Source organism: Dermochelys coriacea, chromosome 5, assembly GCF_009764565.3.
Source record: "Dermochelys coriacea isolate rDerCor1 chromosome 5, rDerCor1.pri.v4, whole genome shotgun sequence".
In the NCBI taxonomy this organism is placed as follows: domain Eukaryota; kingdom Metazoa; phylum Chordata; order Testudines; family Dermochelyidae; genus Dermochelys; species Dermochelys coriacea.
The window spans coordinates 38,240,592-38,264,891 of record NC_050072.1 but is presented as its reverse complement, the minus strand read 5'-3'; the positions used below and the strand labels follow the sequence as shown (position 1 = coordinate 38,264,891).

The 24,300-nt window shown below is 39.5% G+C and overlaps 1 protein-coding gene across 4 annotated transcripts in view; it reads left to right on the top strand.

Moving 5' to 3' along the window:
- PDE4D (phosphodiesterase 4D) overlaps positions 1 to 24,300 on the top strand; it is a 1,154,521-nt gene that overhangs the window by 975,451 nt on the left and 154,770 nt on the right. For all 4 annotated transcript variants that reach the window (XM_043515458.1, XM_038401475.2, XM_038401476.2 and 1 more), the window contains 2 exons: positions 21,269 to 21,305; positions 23,166 to 23,239. In XM_043515458.1, the coding sequence (XP_043371393.1) occupies positions 21,269 to 21,305; positions 23,166 to 23,239 (111 nt within the window). The remainder of the gene's footprint in view (positions 1 to 21,268; positions 21,306 to 23,165; positions 23,240 to 24,300) is intronic.

Below are 24,300 nucleotides of genomic sequence, written 5' to 3'. Positions count from 1 at the left end.
AGCCCTGTTGATTTAACACTTCCTAGGCCTAGTTTCACCCCTTTTCCCCCTTTCACCCTGCATGAACAATATGGGTGAGACCAAAGATCAGTGAGACAAAAATGGTCTTGTCTTGCCTGAAAAGAATGGAAAAACACATTGTAATCACAGACAGACAGTCTGATCCAGACCTTACTTCCATGAGGCCAAACTTTTTGTGTCACCTCTTGTGACAATCCTATTTGAAAAGACTTTCCCAGTCTAAGGTACAACACTGATCCCCAACCTGCTACTAGGTGAGTTATTTCAGTTAATAATTTCAATTACTGCTCCTCCCATAAACCCATAATTCATTTTGGCATTTCCTTGAATTCCTAATGAGATTTTAACACAGAGCAATAATTTGGAATAATGATTTAACTATTGCAACACTGAAGACATTCTTCTCTTTTGATATTTTATAATCAGTGTTCCTTTGAAACAACATTAAACATGTAAGAACAGTTGGCTAATCAGAGCTCACAAGTGGGTAAACATTCCTGTGCTCCCCATCAGACTAGAGATTCTGCCGTTGTGCAATGGAGCAGCTGTTATATGACCCTGCTCACTATGCAGGATGGAGGGGAACATGAAATACAAAGAGCAGACCTTCTTACCTCTGGAGAGTCAAATACCCCTCCTTGACCAAGCATTTTCTTCTGACTGCCATCACTGCAATGTCCTGACATCGTAAGTGTCTTCATCTGCTGTTCATTTAGACACTGACGTGTCAAAGGCTGGAAGCAGTCTGCACTCCTCCCAGAAACAGAGATCTTCACACCTTCAGGTTAGGAGCCAACACATTTCTCTCACATGTCCTTCTAGTAATCTCAGTATCCAAATAAGAGATTGAGCCATCTATCTGATTGGTCAGCATTCTTGAAAAGCTGCTACTCAAAACAGAAAGCAAAGGTCATATCACAATAAAGTATACAACCAACATAATTTCTACAGACTCCTAAAGTATACCTTGTTACAGGGAAAATTCTTTAAAATTAATTTTAATTGTGCAAAAAAATGAAGTGTACATAAATGAAAGGAAGGGGTGAGCAGTACTGAAAAGTTATACCTAGTCATTTTATACTAATGCTATGTGGAAAATTTAATGAGATACATTGTTGGGATACAATAAGATTTATATGGCTCATCTGAGCACACATTATCATATGTCTGAGTTGCATATTTATCAATAAACCTTAATAAACATGTTTCTGTTAAGTTTAATTAAATCACAACAGTAAATTTAAGAAGGAAATGAAAAAAGAAAAAGAAGCAAGGAAAGAGAAAGAAAGACAGATAGTAAAGAAAAAAAACCAAATATTTAAAGATCATTTACATTTATTAGTTATCCATTCATGATATCTTTGTTATGATCCGTCAGTATTACCTGTTCACCTCAGGACAACAAATATAGGAGCACGTCACAGACAAAAATAAAAACAAGAAAAATAATGAGGAAAAAATGGATTAAGTTCTTGCTTAATTTTAACTGATGAATATTCTTCAGGGCAGCATGCATACATAAAGTTTACATTAACACAGGTATAAAATGCTGACCATACAGCAAAAAGAAAAAGTCCTGATGTTTATCATTCAGAGTTACAGCGAGAGCAATGTGTAGCCCAGCAGCTAACATTAACACAACATAATATTTGACAAATAAGATCACAAATCTTATTTTCAGGTCCATGGTGCTTGTGAATGTAATGGCTGCATAGCATTTTGGTTATTTAGTCAAAGGGGCGGAGATCTAAGAAGACCTGGCACAGGATTCCAGAAGTGCTTTAAAACAAGTAAATATGAGTCAAGAAATAATAGTAATATTAGGAGTATAATGATATTTCCAAGCCTTTTTTAATCCTCTTTGTTTTGCAGAATGATGCCAATTATTTTATGTTTATTACCAATCTTTTCTTGCAAGTAGTCATAAAACCAGTTGGTCTCTTGATTTTAAATCAGGATCACTGGCACGTCTCTTCTTAGTCAATAGTTGTAAAATGTTGCTGAATTAATGTGAGCTTCCTTACTGTGCTCTGATTCTTACCATTTTCTGAGCCCCCAAACAAATTACAGATGAAGACTTTCATGGCAAAGCTTACTTGCTTGGATGCTTTTTCTACACTGAATATCCAATCAAAGAACATAGCAAATTCCACATAGAATTCCAAATTGCAATTTGCATTTTGGTGACATTCAGTGTGTTGACTTTTGATCTGTAAAGCTTAGATACGTCTGAGACCATTTTCATCCTATCCTATAGCCAGTTGAGAACAAACTTGGGTATTTTCCTCAATTTCCTTAGATTTTAAAGGTTGGGGTAGGGTGACCAGACAGCAAGTGCGAAAAATCAGGATGGGGTGAGGGGTAATAGGAGCCTATGTAAGAAAAAGACCCCAAAATTGGGACTGTCCCCATAAAATCGGGACATCTGATCACCCTAGTTTGGGTCCAAGGCAGGGCTACATTCAGAAGGATTCTGGCAAAATCAGTTGTTTTATGAGTCTTCAAGATGAACAGCTCTAGCTCAAGGAATTTGGTGGCCCTGACAAGCCTGTCAGCTCCTTTCAGCAAAAGGCATTTTTTTCTCTCTTCCCTAAAATAAAAAGGTAAAGGGGAAAGAGGTGGATTAGAGGAGGAAAAAATGCAAACTTCTAACACTAGCATCATAAAAGTCAAGAAATCAAGCACGCAAAGTCTGGAAATTCCAAAAGTTAAGGTAACAGTTGTTGCCATATTATTTACTTTGCCATTTTGCAATTTATTTCTATTCCTGACTTTTGCTTAAATAGAAACATTAATGTTTCTTTCTGTATTGTTAATGCATATCACAAAATATATAGGATATGCAATTTAACTGGATTAATATTATAGGAGAAAATCCCTGAATATAATATAATATTATAGGAGAAAATCCCTGAATATAATATAATATTATAGGAGAAAATCCCTGAAACTCTCTGACTCTTGAGTGCTTGATTTCTCAACCTCAACAGTGCATTAATTCTAGCTTTATGTAATTCACAAAATGTACATATGTACTTGGAGGGAAATAATGTATTAGCTTTAAATAATTTAGAGATGTCTGATTTCCATTACGCATCAGCATAAACTGGGTTTTTTAAGATATCACTTTGGATTTCAGGGATCGCAGGCGAAAGAAAAAGCAGTAAAGAAATATTAAAGTGAAGCACAAATGTGTAGTGTTATGAGTAAATATAGCCAATAGATGGCAGTATTGATGTATTAAATTAAAATGCATCCGATGAAGTGAGCTGTAGCTCACGAAAGCTTATGCTCTAATAAATTTGTTAGTCTCTAAGGTGCCACGGGTACTCCTTTTCTTTTTGCGAATACAGACTAACACGGCTGCTACTCTGAAATAAATTCATGATCTTATTCATTAATTAATTACTTATTAATTTGGATTATCGCTCTGGCTAGGAGCCCCAGTCATGGACCAGGACCCCATTGTACTAGACCCTGTAAAAACACAGTACAAAACGATGTTCCTTCCTCCAAAGAGCTTACAAGACATACAGATAAGAGGCAACATATAAGACAGCAGATGGATACAAACAGATAGATGGGGGGGAGTACAAGGAAACAATGAGATATCATTGGACAGCATGATGGGTAATGATTTCAGCACACCAGCACCCTAACTATTGTCAATTTTTTTATAGGCATCGCAGCAACTGAGATTTTAAGGAGGGATTTGAAGGAGAATGAGGAGGTAACTTTGTGGATGTTTACAGGGACCACCTCTGAAGTCTGAGAGGCAGTCTGGGAGAAAGAACAAAGATGCATGTTTGAAAATTTAGCAAGTGGGTGAAGGATGCTGGCATTACTGGCCAGTCGGAAGTGGGAGTCAGCATTTTGATACTGAATGAGAGAAGACAGGCAAAGCAGTAAAGTATCACAATGTGGAGGAAAGATAGGAAGAATAGGAATAGACTTATCTGGCTGCATCAGGAGCTCTTGAAAATCAAAAGGAAAGCCATACCAAAAGTGGAAACAAAGGCACGTTGCTAAGAAAGAGTGTATAAAAACAGCACATGTAGGACAAAATCAGACAAGTAAAGGGGCAAAATGAGTTACAACAAGCAAGGGCATAAAAAGAAATAGGAAATGGTACTATAAATATTTCTAATGTAAGACAATAATGGAATAATGTGTAGTTTCATTACTTAATGGGTAAGGAGAGCAAATAATGGATGACACAGAGAAGGCTGAAGTGTAATGTCTTCTTTAATTCACTCTTCACTAAAAAAGTTAGTTGTGACCAGATGCTTAATCCAATTAATATTAACAAGGAAGAAGGATCTTAGACCAGAACAGAAAAATAACAGGTTAAAGAATACGTAGATAAGTTAGATATATTCAAGTCATAAGGGCCTGATGAAATATCACCCTGGAGTACATAAGGAACAAGGGAAAGCAATCTCTGAATCATGAGAACTCATGGAGGATTGATAAGGTACCAAATTACTGGAGAAGGGAAACGTATCCATCTTGAAAAGGAGTAAAAGAGCTGTGGAATTACAGGCCAGTAAGCCTAACTTCAATACTGAACAAAGATACTGGAACAAATTATTAAACAACCAATTAGTTTAAACCTGGACACCATCTGGACAAGGTCCTCTGGTACCCTAGAGAATCATAGAGGCACCAGCAATCTCCTAGGAATTTGTTAAGTGATTACTCCAAAGAGAGAAAATCTCAACTGTGGTCAACATTTCCCTCCAGCTTCTTTTCCACTAACTGTCTAATGATGAGCATACCATCTATCATCCCCTTTTCTTTCCTAAAACCAAACTACTCCTCTCCTAAAATGGGCTCCAGTACTTGCTACTCTCTAGCAGTTTCATGCATTGGGGCAGTAGTTTATTATTTCCTTGGTACTTCAACCAAATCTGTATGTCACCTTCTCATTTGTAAATTAATACCAGTATGGACTTTCTCCATTCTCTTGGGATTTTCTTCTCTTTTCAAACTGTGTGCAGGATATGTGTGAGACAGTGTGCACCAACTTCTCTAAAATCTTGGATCATTTCTGCCATGACTTCATCCAGATCTGCTTCTTTTCTGGGTGCCATCTTCAGCAGGGCAGCTTTGACATCTACCTCTCAGAGGTCATCAACACATGTAATTATTGGTTCACATGGTAGTATTGTGGCATATAAAGGGTTCTTCTTATTAAGTAGACCCTTATAGTATTCTCAACATTGGTTACATACCATGTCTCCTGTCACAAGCAGTCTGCCTCCTGCATCATTTATGAATGTGTTCACACCATCCTTCTTTTGTTTCTTGTCCACACAATTGCATGTATTTTCCTCTGACCAAGTTGTGGGCAGTTGTTCAACTCATTATGCAGTTTCTCTAAAGATAGGCTTCTCGTCTTTCTGATTGCTTGATTTGCTGCTCACTTGGAGGCTATATAGATGGCAATTGCTTTTTCCAAAGAGTTATTTTCCATCACCTTTTCTGGCTTCTCTCTTATTTCTTACTACTTTCTGCACCTTCTCATGACCTGAATAACTGTTAGCTAAATAGTAAATGTAATATATTAGATATTGTCCTAAAACATCAAACTGTCTTACTGGCATCTTCTTGTCAAAGAATCCACTTGGAAATATCCTCACTCCTTTCTAGCTTGGCAGTCCGCTGATTGACCTTTTTTCATTTGGAAGCAGGAATAAAGCACCGATGGCCTCCCCTCATGTGAGGACTTAGGATGTGAGGTGACAGCTCTCTTTTCTTGTAGAGCTCGCCAAGGTGTGTTCAGTATGCCTTTCCACTGCTCCCCAGAATCATTCAAAAGCCAGGAAAGAGAAAGCAGTAGTAATACTATTTATGCCTTCTGACTGTAGGTGCTGTGCTTCACAGTACTCATTAACATAGTGGTGGACTTGCCAACGTCTCTGATTCATAGAGGATATCTGCTAGTGCAAAGACAAATTCTCCATCCAGGACCAATTCTCCATCCCGACTCAAAAATGGCTAGTCAGATGATGTGATTAATTCTTTCATGGATCCTAGAAAAAGTCAACAACTTATTCTGCTAGCTGGTGCAAGGTCCATGTTTTAACTTCCATATTAAAGGGAGTGCAACATAGCACTGAGTGCAGTCAGGCCTTCATGTAGCTGTAGAAGAGTGTCTATGCTGCAGAGTCTCATGTTCTCCATGTGTTTGGGAAAAGAGAATTTTCCACAAATCCTGACAGTAAGTGCTTTCTTTGAAAGACTATCCTTATTCTACCCTGACAAGGTCCTCATTCTGATCCTTACAAGGATCATCCAGTTGAACTCCTGTTGGAACTGTCACTTTACTTTTTTCTATTAAAGTGGTGTTCTCATTAGCTGTTTATCTCCACCACTTGAGTTTTTGGAGTTGAGTGCTTTGTCTGGTGAGACCCAGTGTTGTATCTTTGGCTCAGAGAGAAAATCCTCACAACCTTGGAAATAAAAGGGTCTTTCTCTTATCTGACAGAGATGGAAAATGATATCCAAATATTTGGGTGTACTTTTTCAGGATTAATTATCCACATGTTCCACAGTAAGAGAAAATACTGTGGTTCCCCCCACTCACCCCCCAAAGTGTAGTTTACACAATCTGTAATTTAGGAAAATAGATTGGAATTATCCTGGATATGGAAGTTGACTGAAGTGGAGAGAACTTCAGGTGGAGGGTTTTCCCCTACTGCCTATGATGGACAGGTCTGGATTTGCCGTGAAGTTATAAACAGAGTGAAATACCCATTGTAGTAGAACTATGGATCTTATTACTCAAGGAAAGGACATTTTCAGGTAAACATAGATAAATGTTCTTAATCCTGTGCTGGCTGTTCAGGTAGAATTTGCATTGAGTGCAAGTTTAAGCCCATGAAAGGAGAACTCCTTGAAGCTTAGTGAAGCTTAGGTCCAACCAGTTGAGCTACTATATAAGCTTCATCTGGGCCTTTACTATTAAAACATTAAATATATATTGTTTTCAAGAACAGAAAGCCAAATTACCCCATGATACCGCCTGTACTCATATTTCTGAACCAGAAAGAACTTGAAATCTAACTCTTATAATAATACTCTGCAAGTAAACATGATGTCAGTTCTTAAGGTATGCAAGAAAAGCATTTTCCTTAAAGATGATCTGCAAAAAGTTTTCAATTTTAAGGTGTTTGTCAGATTCAAGGGGAGGAAAAAATACATAGTTATTAAAAAATTGAATTCACACTATATTTTAACAAAATTAGAAACTACTATTGGCTTCCTTAGATTCTGAGGAATTTGGACTGCAGATTTCCTGATTCTTCTCTCAGAATGAGTGACATAAATATGTAAAAGGGATGAAAAGAATCATTCCATTCTGAACCTCAAGTTTCATTCCCACTACTATATATGTTTTCTTTTGATCAATTTGATTAATTTCAACTCAGACATGAGTGCTTTTCTGGAGAATTTCAGTAAAACAGGGGCATATTTTATTTATTAAAGGAAGAGAAAAGTATTTATGTCCTTTTAAGAAAAAGATGCAACACAGTTTTTTTGTTTTTAAGATTTTATATTTAGATAAGCCTTTAAGCTTCAAACTTGTTCTAGACTTTGGCATCAGTGAATATATTACCATATTTTAAAGAAATCCTGATAACCCATTTTTAAAAAGTTATAAACAAAGAATAACCGAAACGTTAATTAAAATGAAGACCAGTGCCTGAGTACTATGCCATTTCCAATTGCTTGCAATATTTTACAGAAATTCACAGAGTGTCTAAGGCAAAGTACTCACTACGATCCCCTTTTCAAACAAGTTTGTGAAATAAGGCCGAGTTAATTCCCTTTATTGACTATGCAATCAATTAGTTATTGAGCAAGAAAAGGGAGTGTTTCTTTATGACCAGGGGATTTTTTCATGCATTTGAATCAAGGATCCCCTAAGTATTGCTCACTTGCCTTTACAATACCATATAATACGCGATATTATTCTTTATGACATACAAGTAAAATTCATTTTATATTATTAAAAATGTAGAACCATCACTGGTAGTATTGCTTACCCCTAAAACTTATTTGTTTTCCAAATAGAAATCTTTACTGCAAAACACACTACTTCTTCTATTAATAGTTTTAAGGAGTCTGTTCTTGTTTTGTTATTCCTTGTGGAAATATTAAATGTTTAAAACAAGTTACTCACTAACACTATACTTAGCAAAGGAAACTGAGTTCCTAAACCTTCTCTTTAGACAAAACTAATGCTGTTGCAGGAAGCTGTTACAATAAAAAAGATTCTAAATTGAGAGTTCAATTAATCATAACAGTCATCTCCTGGCTTGCTGCATAGCTCCTGCTAATGCGATAATGGGAGTTCCGTGTATGTGCACAGCCTCAGGGTGGAACGGTGTGGAGAGAGAGCCTTCTTAAAACTGAAATCTTAATGCTCATTGGGAAACTTCTGTGTCCAGCTTCCAGCTCACTGGTCACCTGATATGCACAGGGACTGAATTAACTTCACTATCAATCCAGACGAAATATTAGTTCATGTTTCATCCCTTCGGGCACAAAAAGCTTCTTGCGTGCTTGCATTGATGATAGTTTTGTATTATCCCTGGAATTCATTCTCTAAAAGATGAAAAGTCTGAAAGTGTGAGACTCTCACCTTATGGTCATCTGTCTTGACCTTTCTCACATCACTGTAAAAATAATCTGAAAACACTATTTTTTCCAGTTGTACTCTGTCAGTCCAGTATGCATCCAGTTTTCTTATGCCCATTTTGTTAAACAAGTCTACATTACTTGGCTTTATATAATAGTTTGTCTGGGTTTCTTTTTTCTGTTTCATTATGTCTGTAATTATTCTATATTATAATAGGGTGGCAGTGCCACTATAGTTCAGGTTCTGTTTAAAGACTGACCATTCTAGAACCTCCATAATCAACAAGCTTAATTGGATTCCTTTGAAATTTGGTGTGCCTCAGTCACAGGTGCAGGATAGGGTTTAGTGACCTAACTTTGAGGTAATTTGACAAAGAGGTTGCAAAGATATAAGCTATCCCAAAATAGCCATTTTAAAAAAAAGGTTTCTAGGCAGTGTTTGTTTGTTTGTTTGTTTGTTTGTTTGCCCAGAGCTAGAGATCAAACTGTTGATGTGGGTCAAAATAGTTTGTTTGTTAAGTTTTACCCAAGACAGTGCATGGCACCCACTAAACCTTCAGGAGACCTAATTGAAAATGATATTTAAGAAAATATACATTCTGAACATTCTTTCTGTGACAATAAAGAAAAATGGCCAGAGGGTTTCCATTCCCACCATTTTATATGCTTTAAAGCTCAATTCTTCTAAGTGCTCTAACATCTGGATGATTATTCAGATGGCTTTGAAATTTGGTGTGCCTAACATGGGTATGCCTAACACAATGATGGCTCCTGGAGTGTATGTAAATAATTTCATTGAGTATTGCCAGCTCCAGAGGAACAGAGGGAACGTGGTGTGCCATGGACAACATTTTTTCCCCTTTTTCTCCTTTAATAGTGTTAGATGGAAACCTGTGGGTGAGAGTGAATAGGTTGTAAAAGGGGGTGAAGAGCTTGTATGTTCCAGTGACTGGGGTTGGCAGAGTAGAGCTATGTGTGTTAATGACCTGTATCAGGGCATTGCTAAAATAATGCAGAGTTAAGATTTTATGGACAACTGTAACTGTGAATTTCCTGGTTTTCAGAAGTTTAAGTTTTGCTCAGATCAACTTCTGCACAGGGACGACATACCATCAAGCAACCGTAACTTTACCTTAATGTAGATTTTTGCCACTCAATTTTAGTAAATGTTAACCACCCTGAATGCCTCAGTATGAAGACACTTTTCAAATTCAATTATAATTATTATTTAATGTATCCAAGTGCTCTGTCAGTGGCTTGTGCAAAATTTGCCACCACACCTTTTTGCACGCAAAAATCTAAGTTATGAGAAACAAATGGGAGTGTATGAAAATTATTCACTTATGGTTTTGCAAATTTTTCCCCATGTTTTGTGAAGCTCAGTCACGTGCTAGTAATTATTCTGTTAATAGTCTTTTTTCAAATTAAGCTAATCTTTTCAAATTTCTGGCACTAGTAGAAAATTATTCTTTACATACCGACTTTCATATCTGAGTTCCATAGAAAGAGATGAACGGATAGATACTGATATCCCAGTGAGTAAACATGGATTATGCTGAATTGTGTCATGCTAATAGGGATCCAAACCATTTCTCCCAGCCTTAAAGGTTAATAACCTTGTCTATGTTTAGAAGCTTGTGTTATACTCTACATGGCTTACATTTCTTCTTTCTGCTTTCTGGATATAGATGAGGGACACCAGGCTAACCAGAATTCTGACAGTTTCAGTTACCAGCCTCCATACCACCTGAAAGGGAAATAGCAGGATAACTGTAGGTTGTTGTATTTTAATACACAGCAGTACCTTGTAGGTCAATAGGAAATCAAATATGCTTTGCACTTCTGCATGAAAAAGATCTTTGAAGTGTTTTGTTTGACTTTCTATTTTTTGTTATGATGAGATCCAAAGATACAGGGCTTGATTCATCCCCCACATACGGAATGGAGGGCAACTTGTACTCACGTAAAGATTAACCCCTGTGGTATGACCAGCATGTGATGTGATATTGCCCAGTCCCAAGAGAGAGAGGCTGCAATTAATCACTTCATCTCCCTGGTACTTTAGAGACACCCTCTCTCTGGCCATTTCTGCCCATTTTGTGAACAAGCCCAGCCAGATCCAGGTCCCTGGCAGAATGGGGGATTGAGAGGTTCCCACAACGCAAGCTGATTTTTCTGTCAGTGGGCTTGGCCCACAGTAGGCTAGTAGATTATTTCACTTTGTGCGAGCTTTGGTACTTAGGCTCTCAGTGATACACTTTTATGAAAATAATTGCAATTCCTGTAAATTGCATACTTAACTGAAGGAACTTTTGAAATTTGAAAATTAAATACCTGATTAGTTTTAGTTGATTAAATAATGTCCACTCTAAAGCGCAAAGTGCTGCAGCATTCCTCAACAGCTGAGTGAAATACAATGCAACAAGAACTCAGACCAGACAATGCCATGAAAGGACGGTCTCTAGTTTAACCCCTTATTGACTCCAAACCAGTTACAGTCCAATCCCTTGAGTACATCTATGCTGGAGGTCTCACTGGATTCTAGGAAGTACGGGGAATGCTCTGGAAGTGGCATTCCCTCATCTGTGGTCTTATTTTTTTTTAAATATTTTTTAGTAAAAAAGGAGATTTTATGATACATGAAAGGATACATTACTTCCTTTTCTGAAAGAGTTACTAGCATAGTAGATAGGAAGAAGCAGTAGACATGATTATCTTGATTTTAGTATGGCTTTTGACACATGACATTCTGATAAGTAACCTAGGGAAATGCAATCTAGATGAAATTACTATAAGGTGGGTGCACAACTGGTTAAAAGACCATACTTAAAGGGCAGCTGATCAATGGTTTGCTGTCAAACTGGGAGGGTGTGTCTAGTGAAGTCTCACAGGGATCAGTCCTCGGTCTGCTATGGTTCAATATTTCCATTAATGACTTAGATAACAGAGTGGAGAGTACACTTGCAAAATTTGCCGATGGAGTTGGGGTTGTTTGCACTTTGGAGGACAGGATTAGAATTCCAAACAACCTTGACAAATTGGAGAATTGATCTGAAATCAAAGTACTACACTCAGGGAGGAAAGAATCAAATGCACAACTACAAAATGGGGAATAACCGGCTAGATGGTAATACTGCAGAAAAGGATCTGGGAGTTATAGTGGATCACAAATTAAATATGAGCTGAATAAGTGATGCAGTTACAAAAAAAAATAACCTCATTCTGGGGTGTAATAACAGGAATGTCATATGTAAGACCTGGGAGGTAACTGTCCCACTCTGCTAGACAATGGTGGGGCCTCAGCAGGAGTACTGTGTCCAATTCTGGGTGACACACTTTAGGAAAGATGTGGACAAATTGGAGACAATCCAGAGAAGAACAACAAAAATGATAAAAGGTTGAGAGAACCTGACTTATGAAGAAAGGTTAAAAAAGCTGGGCATGTTTATTCTTGAGAAAAAAAGAGTGAGAGGACACATGATAACAGTCTTCAAATATGTCATAGAATGAGGGTTGGAAGGGACCTCAGGAGGTCATCTAGTCCAGCCCCCTGCTCAAAGCAGGACCAATCCCCAATTTTTGCCCCAGATCCGTAAATGGCCCCCTCAAGGATTGAACTCACAACCCTGGGTTTAGCAGGCCAATGCTCAAACCACTGAGCTAGCCCTCCCCCCCCAAGGGCTGTTAGAAAATGGTCAGTGATCAATTGTCCTCCATGTCCATGGAAGGTGGGACAAGAAATAACAAGCTTGATCTGCAGCAAGGGAGACTTAGTTTAGGTATTTGGAAAAACTTTCTAACTATAAGGGTAGTTAAACACTGGAACAGGCTTCCAAAGGAAGTTGTGGAATCCCCATCATTAGAGATTTTTAAGAACAGGTTGGACAATTACCTGTCAGGGATGGTCTAGGTTTACTTGTTCCTACCTCGGCACCTGGACTTGATATTCTCTTGAGGCCCCTTGCAGCCCTACACTTCAAAATTATAAATTTTGAGCTGCCCTCAAATTTTTAATGTGTTGCTAATTTTTGTATTGACAGCTCATAACTACATTATGGAAGACAGGTGGAGGTGGTAGTTTGGGAAGCCAGGGGTTTTGGTAGTTGAGTAGTAGAACTTTGAAGTATTTTCCACTTGTTAGGTATGGGAAGCTTTCGTTACTCATGAGTAAGGCTACATTTATGTCATGGAAATCATGGAAATCATGGACTCTGTGACTTCCAGAGACCTCTGTGACAGTCTCTGCTTCAGCCCCAGGACTTGCAGGACTCTGCAGCTGACAGCCAGTGGGGGCTTCACAGGGTTCCAGCAACAGCCAACAGTAGCAACAAGTAACAGGAACCACCAGGCAAAGTTCCAGCAACATGTGACAGACTCCTAAGGGGGCCCTCCTCAGGGTTCCAGAGACAGGCGACAGCCTCGCGCGGGAGGAGGGGGATGCGTTGGGCAAACAGCTGGGGTGTCCTGTTTTCTCTTTGGAAAATATGGTCACCCTGCAGCTCCCAGCCACTGTGGGCGGAGGGGGACCCCACAGCTCCCAGCCACCATGGTGGTGGGGGAAACCATGGAGCCACAGCAGCAAAAGTCACAGACAGGTCATGCCTTCTGTGAATTTTTGTTTATTGCCTGTGACCTGTCCATGACTTTTAGTAAAAATAACCATGACAAAATCTTAGCCTTACCCATGAGAAGACTGGAGCTTTTGGCAATAGGAAGAGGATTCCCCCTAATTCCCCTTCTGATTTTGGGTAGAGGCAGCAGTGACTTGAAATTTTGGGGACATTACTGACCACTCACCACTACCTTAGATAACTTTTATAACTAACTGTTTTGTTTCCGTGACTCAGCTTCACCAAGCGTGGGGATCAGGATAGATTAACAAGAACTCCTAACACGTTGGTTTTAGGATAGGGCCTCTACACTCAGTAACAAGGTCCCACTTAGGATCATACCCTTCAAAAAACATGCTGCTTGAGCTTATTTTTATGGACATGCTCACCTGTTTATATGTTTTTGACCTAACTGGCAGATAGATTGGGTTGACATCAGGCAGACAGAAGAGTGATTTGCTTGAAAATTCAGGGATTCCAGCTGATAAACAGACAGTAAAAAGGCCAAACAAGCAAGAAGGTTTTATTGAAGAGGAGGTGAGTAAACTATTATGCAGCAAATAACACGACTTCCCCCAGTCTGGAGGTGTGAGGAGCATCATCTGTATGTAGGCTAGATATAGACTAGAGTGTAGCCCTGCAAGAGAGATCCCAAACAGTAGTGTGGGGGAGTAAAGGAAAAGGGGGATTCACAAGCAGAGACCTTGCCACAGTGCATCCCAATGAAATGTTGTTTTGCTCTGTCACTAAAGAACAATACATAGCTCGTAGGCAGCAATGAATGGAAATGAAGAGAAAGACTGGGCATGTTTAGTCTTGAGAAAAGAAGACTGAGCAGGGACATGACAACAGTCTTCAACTATGTTAAGGGCTGTTATTAAGAGGATGAGGAGTACTTGTGGCACCTTAGAGACTAAAACAAATTTATCTGAGCATAAGCTTTCATGAGCTATAGCTATGCTCAGATAAATTCGAAAGCTTATGCTCAGATAAATTTGTTAGTCTCTAAGGTGCCACAAGTACTCCTTTTCTTTTTGCGAATACAGATTAACAGGCCTGCTACTCTGAAACCTGTCATTAAGAGGATGGTGATTGTCACAGAGTAACTGGCCTTCTGAGTGGGTCAGGCACCCAACCTATCTGTGACAGGCTCTGCTAAAGAGAATGAGCTAACCCAGACCTACCTGTGAGTACTTAATTGCTTAGTGGCAGTTAATTAGCTAAGGGACACCTGGGTCTAATAAAGGGTTACTCTACCAGACAGGAGAGTGGAAGGGGAGTCCTCAAGGGCAGGGAGGCCACTGGGTAAAGGAAGTGGGAGCGAGGACTCAGATCCTTTCATTTCACCAGGGTAGTACAGAAGCCAGGAAAGTTCCCCACAATAGCGGGACTATTCACCTGCTTACACATAGGGGCTGGTAAGCTTCTTCTCACAGGACAGAGTGGGGGGTTTGTGCATGGTCCCTGCACCCTCACCCGGGCCCTACACCAGCTCAGCCCAACACCTTGGCCCCTGAACCACCCACTTTCTTGCCTTGCTCCGGCCCTCACCACCTGCCCAGTTCCCAGCACCTGTGCACCCCCTTCCACACCCCTGCCTGGCTCTTCACACCCACAGATCACACCTGCTCCCTCAAGTCTGCGGCCTGCACCATTCTGGATGAGCTGCTTGCTGGGAGCCCTGGACACTGGAGTTGAAGCAGGGCTGGCCTTACCATGAGGCGAACTGAGGTGGCCACCTCGGGTGCCAGACTGGGGTTGGAGAGCACCACTAGGACCCAGAGTGTAAAAAATTGTATCTGCTGCTGGTGCATATGTATTCTCTCTGCTCTAGATGCACAGAGATGGTGGAGTGCTGTGCTGGAGGAAGGATGGCACAAGAGACATAACAGGCAGGCAGGAAAAAAGGTCGAGGGAATAACAGAAAGCAGCAGGAGCTGCAGGGAGAGAGAGGAAGAGGAGTCTCTTAGGTACCTTTCTAGCACCCCCAGGAGCCTGGATGGATTAACATCAGCTTCTCAGGGAGCTTCCTGTTTCCTGATGCTTCCCTGAACCCACTTGAGGAGAACAGGCAATCAACTGAAATAGTAGGAGCCAGTTAGGCCCTTAAGATGCTGATATCTTCCCTCACTAAGGCCCTGCTATCAGTCTGCTTATTTGTCCCCTTCCATTGAGTGTTGAGAGCCACTATAGCTGGCACAGAACATCAGTCATGAGTGAAAGAAGAAAACGCCCCTCTGGGACAGCATTCAGAAAAAGAAAGAATGCAAAGGAAGCTTTTCTATCTAACCAGGAAGGAGCTTTCCTGTGATACATAGACACAAATGTTCACAGTGAGCCTTCCAGCCCCAGCGAGGATGTGCGTGGTGAGGAGATGCCTGATCTTCCAGTTAGTCAGAGTGCAGGTGACCTGGCAGCTACTGCAGCATCCATATCTCCATCTCAAATGGATGTAACCATGCACATTCCTGAAGAAAAGTGTAGATCAGAGAAGAGTGTGGTGAAGGTGCAAGAAACAGCTGCTGCTGAGTTTAGTTCCTTAAGTTTAGATGATCCAGGATTGTTGACTCACTTAAGCAGTAGCCTTGTACTGCATGGGCCACAGCAAGTGAAAAACTTCATGTTTCCCAAAAACCATGAAAATAGAAGTTTCCATCCAACACATTACTGGCGTGAAATCCCCAATGGTGACAAAGTGGAGAAGCCATGGCTTATGTACTCAAAAAGCCAGAATGCTGCACACTGTTTTTGTTGCAAACTCTTCCAGTCTAATGTTCCAGCCACTTTGGGTTCTACAGGAACAAAGGACTGGAAAAATCTGGCTAGAAATCTGGCATGCCGTGAGAAGGCAGCAAATCACCAGAGAGCATTCCATAGGTGGAAAGAGCTTGAGATGAGACTAAGGTTAAAGCCATCATAGATGATCAGCATCAAGAGAAGATTGCATCAGAATCTCTTTACTGGCAAAATGTTCTGAAAAGGCTCATTGCCATTGTGAGAATGCTTGCTACCCAAAACCTAGCACTGCATGGCACTTCAGATCAGCTGTATGTGCCAAACAATGGAAACTTCCTTAAAATTGTGGAGCTGATGGCTGAGTTTGATGCTATACTCCAGGAGCATCTAAGAAGAGTCACCACCCAAGAAATGTACACATACCACTACCTTAGAAAAACAATTCAAAATGAGATCATACAGTTACTGGCAACAAAAGTCAAACAGAAGATTGTGGCGGATCTGAAGTCAGCAAGATATTACTCTGTTATTCTGGACTGCACACCTGACATCAGCCATATGGAACAGATGACTTTAATGGTACGTTATGTAACAACAGAACTAGTGAAAATGTCCCTGCAATGGTGACTGTCAGAGAGCATTTTCTAGAATTTATTGACATTGATGTGTTACTATAGGAGCTGGTATGACAAATGTGCTTCTTAAAAAGCTGGAAGATACAGAAATTGCGATAGCTGACATGAGAGGTCAGGGCTACGATAATGGTGCCAACATAAGAGGAAAGAACAGAGGAATGCAGACACGGATCCGAGAGTTAAACCCTTGAGCTTTTTTTGTCCCATGCAGTTCTCATTCATTGAACTTGGTGGTCAGTGATGCAGCATCAACTTCTAGTGAGGCTGCTGAATTTTTAAATATAATTCAAAGCATCTATGTATTTTTCTCTGCATCAACTTATCGATGGCAAATTTCGAAGCAACATCTGGGAACATCCTCTCTGACACTGAAACCACTGAGTGCCACACAATGGGAAAGTCGAGTGGGGGCGATAAAGCCTATCAAACACCAAACTGGGAAGATAGATGATGCCATAGTTTCCATTATGGAGAATAATGCTATGACAGGAACTGTTTGTGGGAGAACAGTGGCAGAGGAAAATGGAATCACCAGAAACATACAAAACTTCAGATTTCCGTGTGGCTTACTGTTGTGTCATGACATACTGTTTGAAATAAATATTGTAAGCAAGAGACTCCACAGTGTTGACTTTGATATATCTGGAGCAATGGAACAACTGGACAAAGCAAAGTCATACCTACAGTCTTACGGGTCAGATGAGGGATTTCAAAATGTTCTGAAGAGTGCACAGAAGTTGGCAGAGGAACTTCACACTGAAGTCATTTTCCCACCCATTCAAGAATATAAGAGTCACCGAAGAAGAAGACATTTTGATTATGAGGCACAGGATAATCCCAAAAGAGACCCCAAACAACAATTCAAAGTTGAATTCTTTAACTAGGTGCTAGAATGTGCAGTTCAGTCAGTTGAAAAACATTTCATGCAGCTCAAGGAACACAGCAGTATATTTGGGATGTTGTATGATATTCCAAAACTCCTCACTATACCTGAAGAAGACCTACACCAGCAATGCAAGGCACTAGAGACAGTGTTGACAGATGATGACATGCGCAGTATTGATGCGAGTGATTTAGGTGATGAACTGAAAGCCCTTTCAAGATACATTTCAGCAAGATCAACTAAAAAGGCTGTTCTGGAATATATGTGCACAAATAAGATGACCACCCTCTTTCCAAATGCTTTTGATGCTCTGTGCATACTTCTAATGCTTCCTATAACAGTTACCAGTGGAGAACGCAGCTTCTCCAAGCTGAAGTTAATAAAAACACATCTACGCTCCACAATAACACAGGAGAGGCTGGTTGGCCTTGCAACCATCTCAACAGAGCATGAGCTGGCTCAGATTGTGGACCTTCAGCAGGAAGCAGTTCAAATCTTTGCAACCAAGAAGGCAGGGAAAGCACCACTTTGATTATTCAAACAGATAAAAATGCCAGTGTTTACTATGCAGACAAGAAAAGTTACATTTGCTGTTCAGGAGTTTGGAAGTTAAGTGTTACTTAAAATTTTTGAACAAGGCATTTAAAGTTAATTAGTTCTCCTTTATTGGGGTAGGTAGCAGAGCAGTACCATGAGAGGAGTAGAAGAGGAAGAACGCAGAACTGAGATCTTTCAAAGTTTTGGCCCAAGTGAGGGGGCATGGGGGCATCATTTGAGCTCCCTGCCTCAGGTGCCAAAGTGTTGTGGGCCGGCCCTGAGTTGAAGGACCAGCCACAGTGCGAGTCCAGGGTGGAAGCTGGGGCAGAGGCAGGTGCCAATGGCTGCCTAAGCAGCCTGGCTTTTGGAGGCCAGGTGCGGAGTGGAAGGTGTGAGCTAGGTGCTGACATGGAGCCGAGCAGGTAGTGACACTTATGGCCAAAGCCACAATCATGCTTGCAGTACTGCCAAGGAGCAGCTCTGAGCCGCCGCTACGATCTTACCCATCCAGAGCATGGGGAGCAGATGGGGAAGGGGTGGTGGTACTTCTTTGGCAGCCCAGCTGTCAGCCATTTCCTGCTCTTCAGAACATCAGCTGGTTCCATCCATTGACTGCCCTGCCAGCGTCATCCATCACAGAAATATCCATCCAAGTCTGCCTATAGCTAGGACAGCCTCTGTTGGTTAGAAAGCTCACCAAGAAAGGGAACCTAAGAAGAGTGCTCCAAGATGCAGAAGGTTCTGAAAAGGAAGGAAGAGCTATGAGTGCTAAGCTCCTAGGGAAACCTGTCTGCTTACCAGACGGCAACAGGAACTCCAGATCACAGAGGACTGTATGCCGTTTCATAGAAGAGTTGCTATGGTTTGACCTCTGTAGGGACCCTGAACCCAGAAAAGCGGCAAAGAGTCCTGTGGCACCTTATAGACTAACAGATGTATTGGAGCATGAGCTTTCGTGGGTGAATACCCCTTTGTTGGATGCATCCAATATGTGTGTTAGTTTATAAGGTGCCACAGGACTCTTTGCCGCTTTTACAGATCCAAACTAACATGGCTACCCCTCTGAAACTTGAACCCAGAAAAGGAACCCTCTTCCAGGTGATGGTAAGATGCATGGCTCCAGGGGCTTGTCCCAGGTCAAGAGGGCCTTACCGGTAAAGAACCTAAAACAGAGGAAGAGGATGGACTCAGATAGGGCAGACAGACTAAAGTGAACTCATCCCCACCTAACCCCACCTACCACCTACTGGGGTAAAGTCTTGTTTGCATACCACATTTGGCCTTTTGTTAAATAAATTAGACCCCAAAGAGGTTTGCCAGCTCCTTCCCTGACCATGTCAGTCATGCCTTCACCTACTTTTGCAAGACCCCCTCCCCATTAAAATACACACCTCTTCCCTCTTAAAACCTACTCTTCCATTCACATAAATATTAACACAAGAGATGACAATAAAAGCAACTAATAAAGTGTATGCTTAATATCACTGGTCACTCACTTAATTTTTGTTTCATCCTATTCCCCATCCTTCGTTGCAATGTCCCAGATCTTCAAAGGTATTTGGGCTCCTAATTTCTATTTGATCTGGGCCTGTCTGCTTACATTCAGAGCTTTTAGGGACCACTATGTTGCAACACCTATAAATCACCTGCTATCTTGTGGGCACTATCTAAATAATAACAATCACTTTCTAGCAAATCAAATGCCACTCAAATTTCTATTTTAATCATAAAAGTTCCTTAGAAGTGACCTTTTTATTAATATGAAAAGTCCCTTTTTAAACACACTCCCTCTTTCTCTCATATATATTTAATTTTTCGCAGTGGAAGGAAAGCTCCTTATTGAAAATAGGTTTAAAATTTTAAGCACATTAAAATACAAACTGTCAGTAACAATTTTGGATGAATGATTTCAGATGCTAAAGCTGCAATCTATAACTTGTGTGACACATCTATTGCACAATAAATCAGGCATATTAAAAACAAATTCTTATTAAATTATTTCTTTGTGAATCATTTTCTGGCTTTTATTGACTGTTCTCTTTGCCTTATTTAAAAAATAAAAATTAGAAATTTCTAGCTCCAGCTAGTTGGATAAAGCTAACATTATTATTTTTTCTGAAAAGAACATGAATGCCAGGTAACTCTAGAATTAGAACCATAAAAGTAATATTAGACAAATTGTTCATAATGGAGCATATTTGGGGAAAAATATTTCAAATGATGACTTATCGGATTATGTATATATCGGTCATGGGTTAATTACAGTATATTCATTATCAGTCACAGTTCTGTGAAAGTGTCATTAAAGAACAGATAAACTGTATATATATGTCAGCCCTCTTAAGTTTCTTCGCCCTGTGGTTACTCAGTACCTCTGGTAACTAAATGCAAAATATCACACGCAGGCCGTGACTATCTGTGGTAGTTTATGTATAACTTTGAAATTTTATTCATCAGGGAAGTGGAAATTACCCGGTTTCCTCTAACAAGAAGTTTTTGTTACTGAAGAAATAATAACCCCCTTTCCCTCCCTCCTCCACTAAGACATTATGACACTTTATGCCTACATCACCTAGCATGGTGTGGGTGCAGTTGCTACAGCAACCGCACACATTAAGTAACACTCCTATATAACTTCAGATATGTTAGTCAGTTTAAAAGTTTAACTAGGTTTTTATTAGTCTGTGATGCAGTCCCCAGTCATCTGCAGTTACTAGCTTATCCAACCCTCACAAAGTGTAATCTGTTAGTAATACTTAATGCAAATCACTTTCAATATTTAGGTGGGCTCCCTCCACCAAAACTAATTGTGGGTGCTACCAGCCACACAGGCATGCCTGGTTAATTCTTATATGAAAGAGATTCCATTTAGTTTCAAAGAAGGGGGGGAAATGGAAGTTTGGGAATGTGATCTTTGCTGATTCATCCTGTGTGTCCGTGTTCATCTGTCCAATATGCAGTGTAAAAATCAACTGGTTCTCCAGCGGTCCCATTAAGCCACCGGCTGATTGGATAACTGCTAAATGTTTTCCTTTCAGAGGCATTTTTAAAGCAGTTGGGATGAATGGATATTGAGGAATAAGACTGAGGTTAACTAAAGTAATTTATAAGACTTAATTTATGTCCTGATTTTTTTAAAAGTAGCTTCATTGAGAATAGTCATGCGTAACATCTAATTTATAATTTTGTTTATTTTTCAGACATGGAGATGACTTGATTGTGACACCATTTGCTCAGGTAGGCACAACTTATATATCCATATGAAGTAATATGATGAGTAATCTAATTTTCAGGTGATGTTACAGTTTACATTTGAAGGGCCCCACAGTCACACCCATCGTTTCCTGTCTCTTATCTTGAAATCAGATTTCTTGCTTGATTCGGGGAAGGAAAAGAAAAAAAATAACTTTGTCAACAAGCTGATTCTGCCACAGATGTTACCTATAGCTCTTTTTTATTGGTTTACCCCTGATTATTTGTGTAATAAAAAGCAGTTACATACACTACAAAATAACCTATTTTCATTTCTCCTCAAATATTGTGTCAAGCCATAGTGCTATTGTGCCATCAAGGGACAAAACTGTGATCTTCTGCTGTTAAAATGTCAATATACTCTGTCATCCACAGTTTACTAGCCACTTTCAGGTCTTTATTTGCAGATATTTTTATATATAATAATTTCTGCACAGAATATGTTCACTTACATAATCACATATATTAATTATTTAGTTTTGATTCTTGTAACCAGGTTTTATTATGTTTTACAAAATATCAATTCAAATATAATTATAACTTAAATATAAATCATGGATACATTTTAACAATATAGCTGTCTTATGATATATCAAAAGTTAAGTATTTCAGTGGTGAATTTCTGAACTCATGGGACCACATTTTCCTCTCAAGTAGATGTGGGCATCTCTCAACTGAAGTGACTGAGAGTTGCCTCTGTGTATCTAACAGTAGAACTAAGACCATGGAACTGTATGTTATTGGAGACAAAAGAGGAGAGGAAGGGTGAGGCATAGTAAAGTAAGAACAATGTTCTCCTTTAGTTTGAGCATCCAAATTTTCTTAGCATGATGTTTGTGCATGTCACAAAATGAATATTACTAAAATATAGTTATGAGAACTTCAGTGAGCTAATAAATAGTACAGGGTTTACCTGGGATCCATATTGGTCTGTCAGGACAGGATTGGCACCTACCTGCATCAGAGATCATCTTGTCATTCATAACCCACCATAAAAGCTGCTACTCTGAAACCATGCAGCAGCGGACAGGGCACTGGGTAAAACTCTTGAGAATTGGCAATAAGGTTTTCTCTGTTCTCCTTTTCTCTCTTTTCCTTTAGTCCTTTTTTCCCTTCCCCCTTCCAGCTCACCCTGTCTTTCTACAATATCTTCATACTCTTTTTTCCCTCAGTTCTATCTAGTATTTTCTCTTCTGATTACTCTTTTTTTCTTTCTTTAAAAAGCAGCAAATCTTTTCTTCTAATTTTTGTTGTCTCTTATATTCATTGCATGCCCCATTCTGGTTCATGTGTACCCATAGTCTAGACATTATCCTTTGTTTATATTCAGGTCTAGCATTGTACTGAATGCATTTTCTACACACATATTTATTAGTGTTCATATAGGCAAGGCATATGAATTTGGTAACTTTTTCACTACATTTTATTCAAACTATATGTAAAATGTAAAAGATTGCCGCTGTGCAAATGGAAAATCATGTAATCATTTTTATGTATGCAGTGCTAGGTGTTAGTGGGCCATTCTTCTAAAAACATGAATTATTTTTTGGTCATTTTGGAGAGTTAAATTGCATTCTGTGAAAAACTTTCCTCCTCTTCAAATAAGTCTGTCTTTAAACAAATAATGAGTTGTTTAACGAAGGGGGGAAAGCCATAAACTGTTGTTCTTGTTTTACAAAAGATTTATTATTAAATAATGTTCAGTCTTCGGACATTAAAACAAGCCTGGAAACGTTTTAAAATCCATTTTGTAATGCATTTTTCTTTTGCCTTTAACACAGCGGAGTGGCAATAAATCAATATCACATGCAAGAATTCAGAACGAAACATCTTTCTTTGTTCCAGGTGCTGGCCAGCCTGCGTACTGTACGGAATAATTTTGCTGCATTAACCAACTTACCAGATCGGGCACCCAACAAGTGAGTGCAGACTCTTTTCCCCTCTGAACTTTTTGGAGTGATGCTTATTAAATGTTAGAACTAAGGGTGATGTCTTTACATTTCAGAGTGCATTCCATGCTATTAGACTTGTAAAAGCCCCAAATGATATGACCAGTTAATTTTCTATTAATATTTTGAAATAACAGTGTTAAACATTAAAACTAAGCCAACAGCCATCATTTTATCTTGTAGTACCTTACCTACAATGTGATTATTTAAACTTGGGAGTAACTTCTAAGCATATCTGTGACTTGCATCAAATTAGTCATGTGTAAGGGATCCTGCAGTTGGATCCAAGTGTGTGAACCACAACACACGTGGCAACTCACTAGCAGGATCTGATCCTAAAATTCTGCCTATTGAGTCCAGGACAGTGAAACCTTTATTTGAAAATATATGGTAATGGAGTCTTAGCATACCTATTGAATTCTGATTATAAAACAGAAATAACACATACAACATTTTTTTCCAACATTGCTACAGAAATGTAGTCTCAATTAACAACAGTGGAACCTGTTTTACATACAAAAAAAAAGAAATCATGTAATATACAGCTGTAATTCCATTAAGGAGTTGTGGATAGTGGTTAATGTTGTAAATTATGAGTAGAACTTGGGTTTCTTGTCACTGTAGTTACAAGATAGAAGTTGTTTATAGTGCATTGTTAGTTTGTAAAATAATTTGACACTCTTTCATCCTAGAGCATCTTTGTAGACACAGGGAGCAGTTTAGAGTGTTGGCTTTCATTCCTGTCCAATGGCTTGTTCCTCCATTAAGCCCCGCCTGGTCATGTCCCTGCAAACAACATCCAGACATCTAGTTGGTAGTCAGCTTCTTGGTCAAACTGACCGTCAATGTGCTTGCATTATTTTCTTTGGCATCCTATCACTATTGGTCTTCTGTAGTGTTGCCATCATCATAATATTTTCAATTGTAGCCAGTTCTATACCATAATTTCACATCCTACTCTCCTTCTAACTTCTTCATTTGTCTTAAAATCATTCCACTTTATACCTGCCCTTTTTCTCTACTACCTCCGG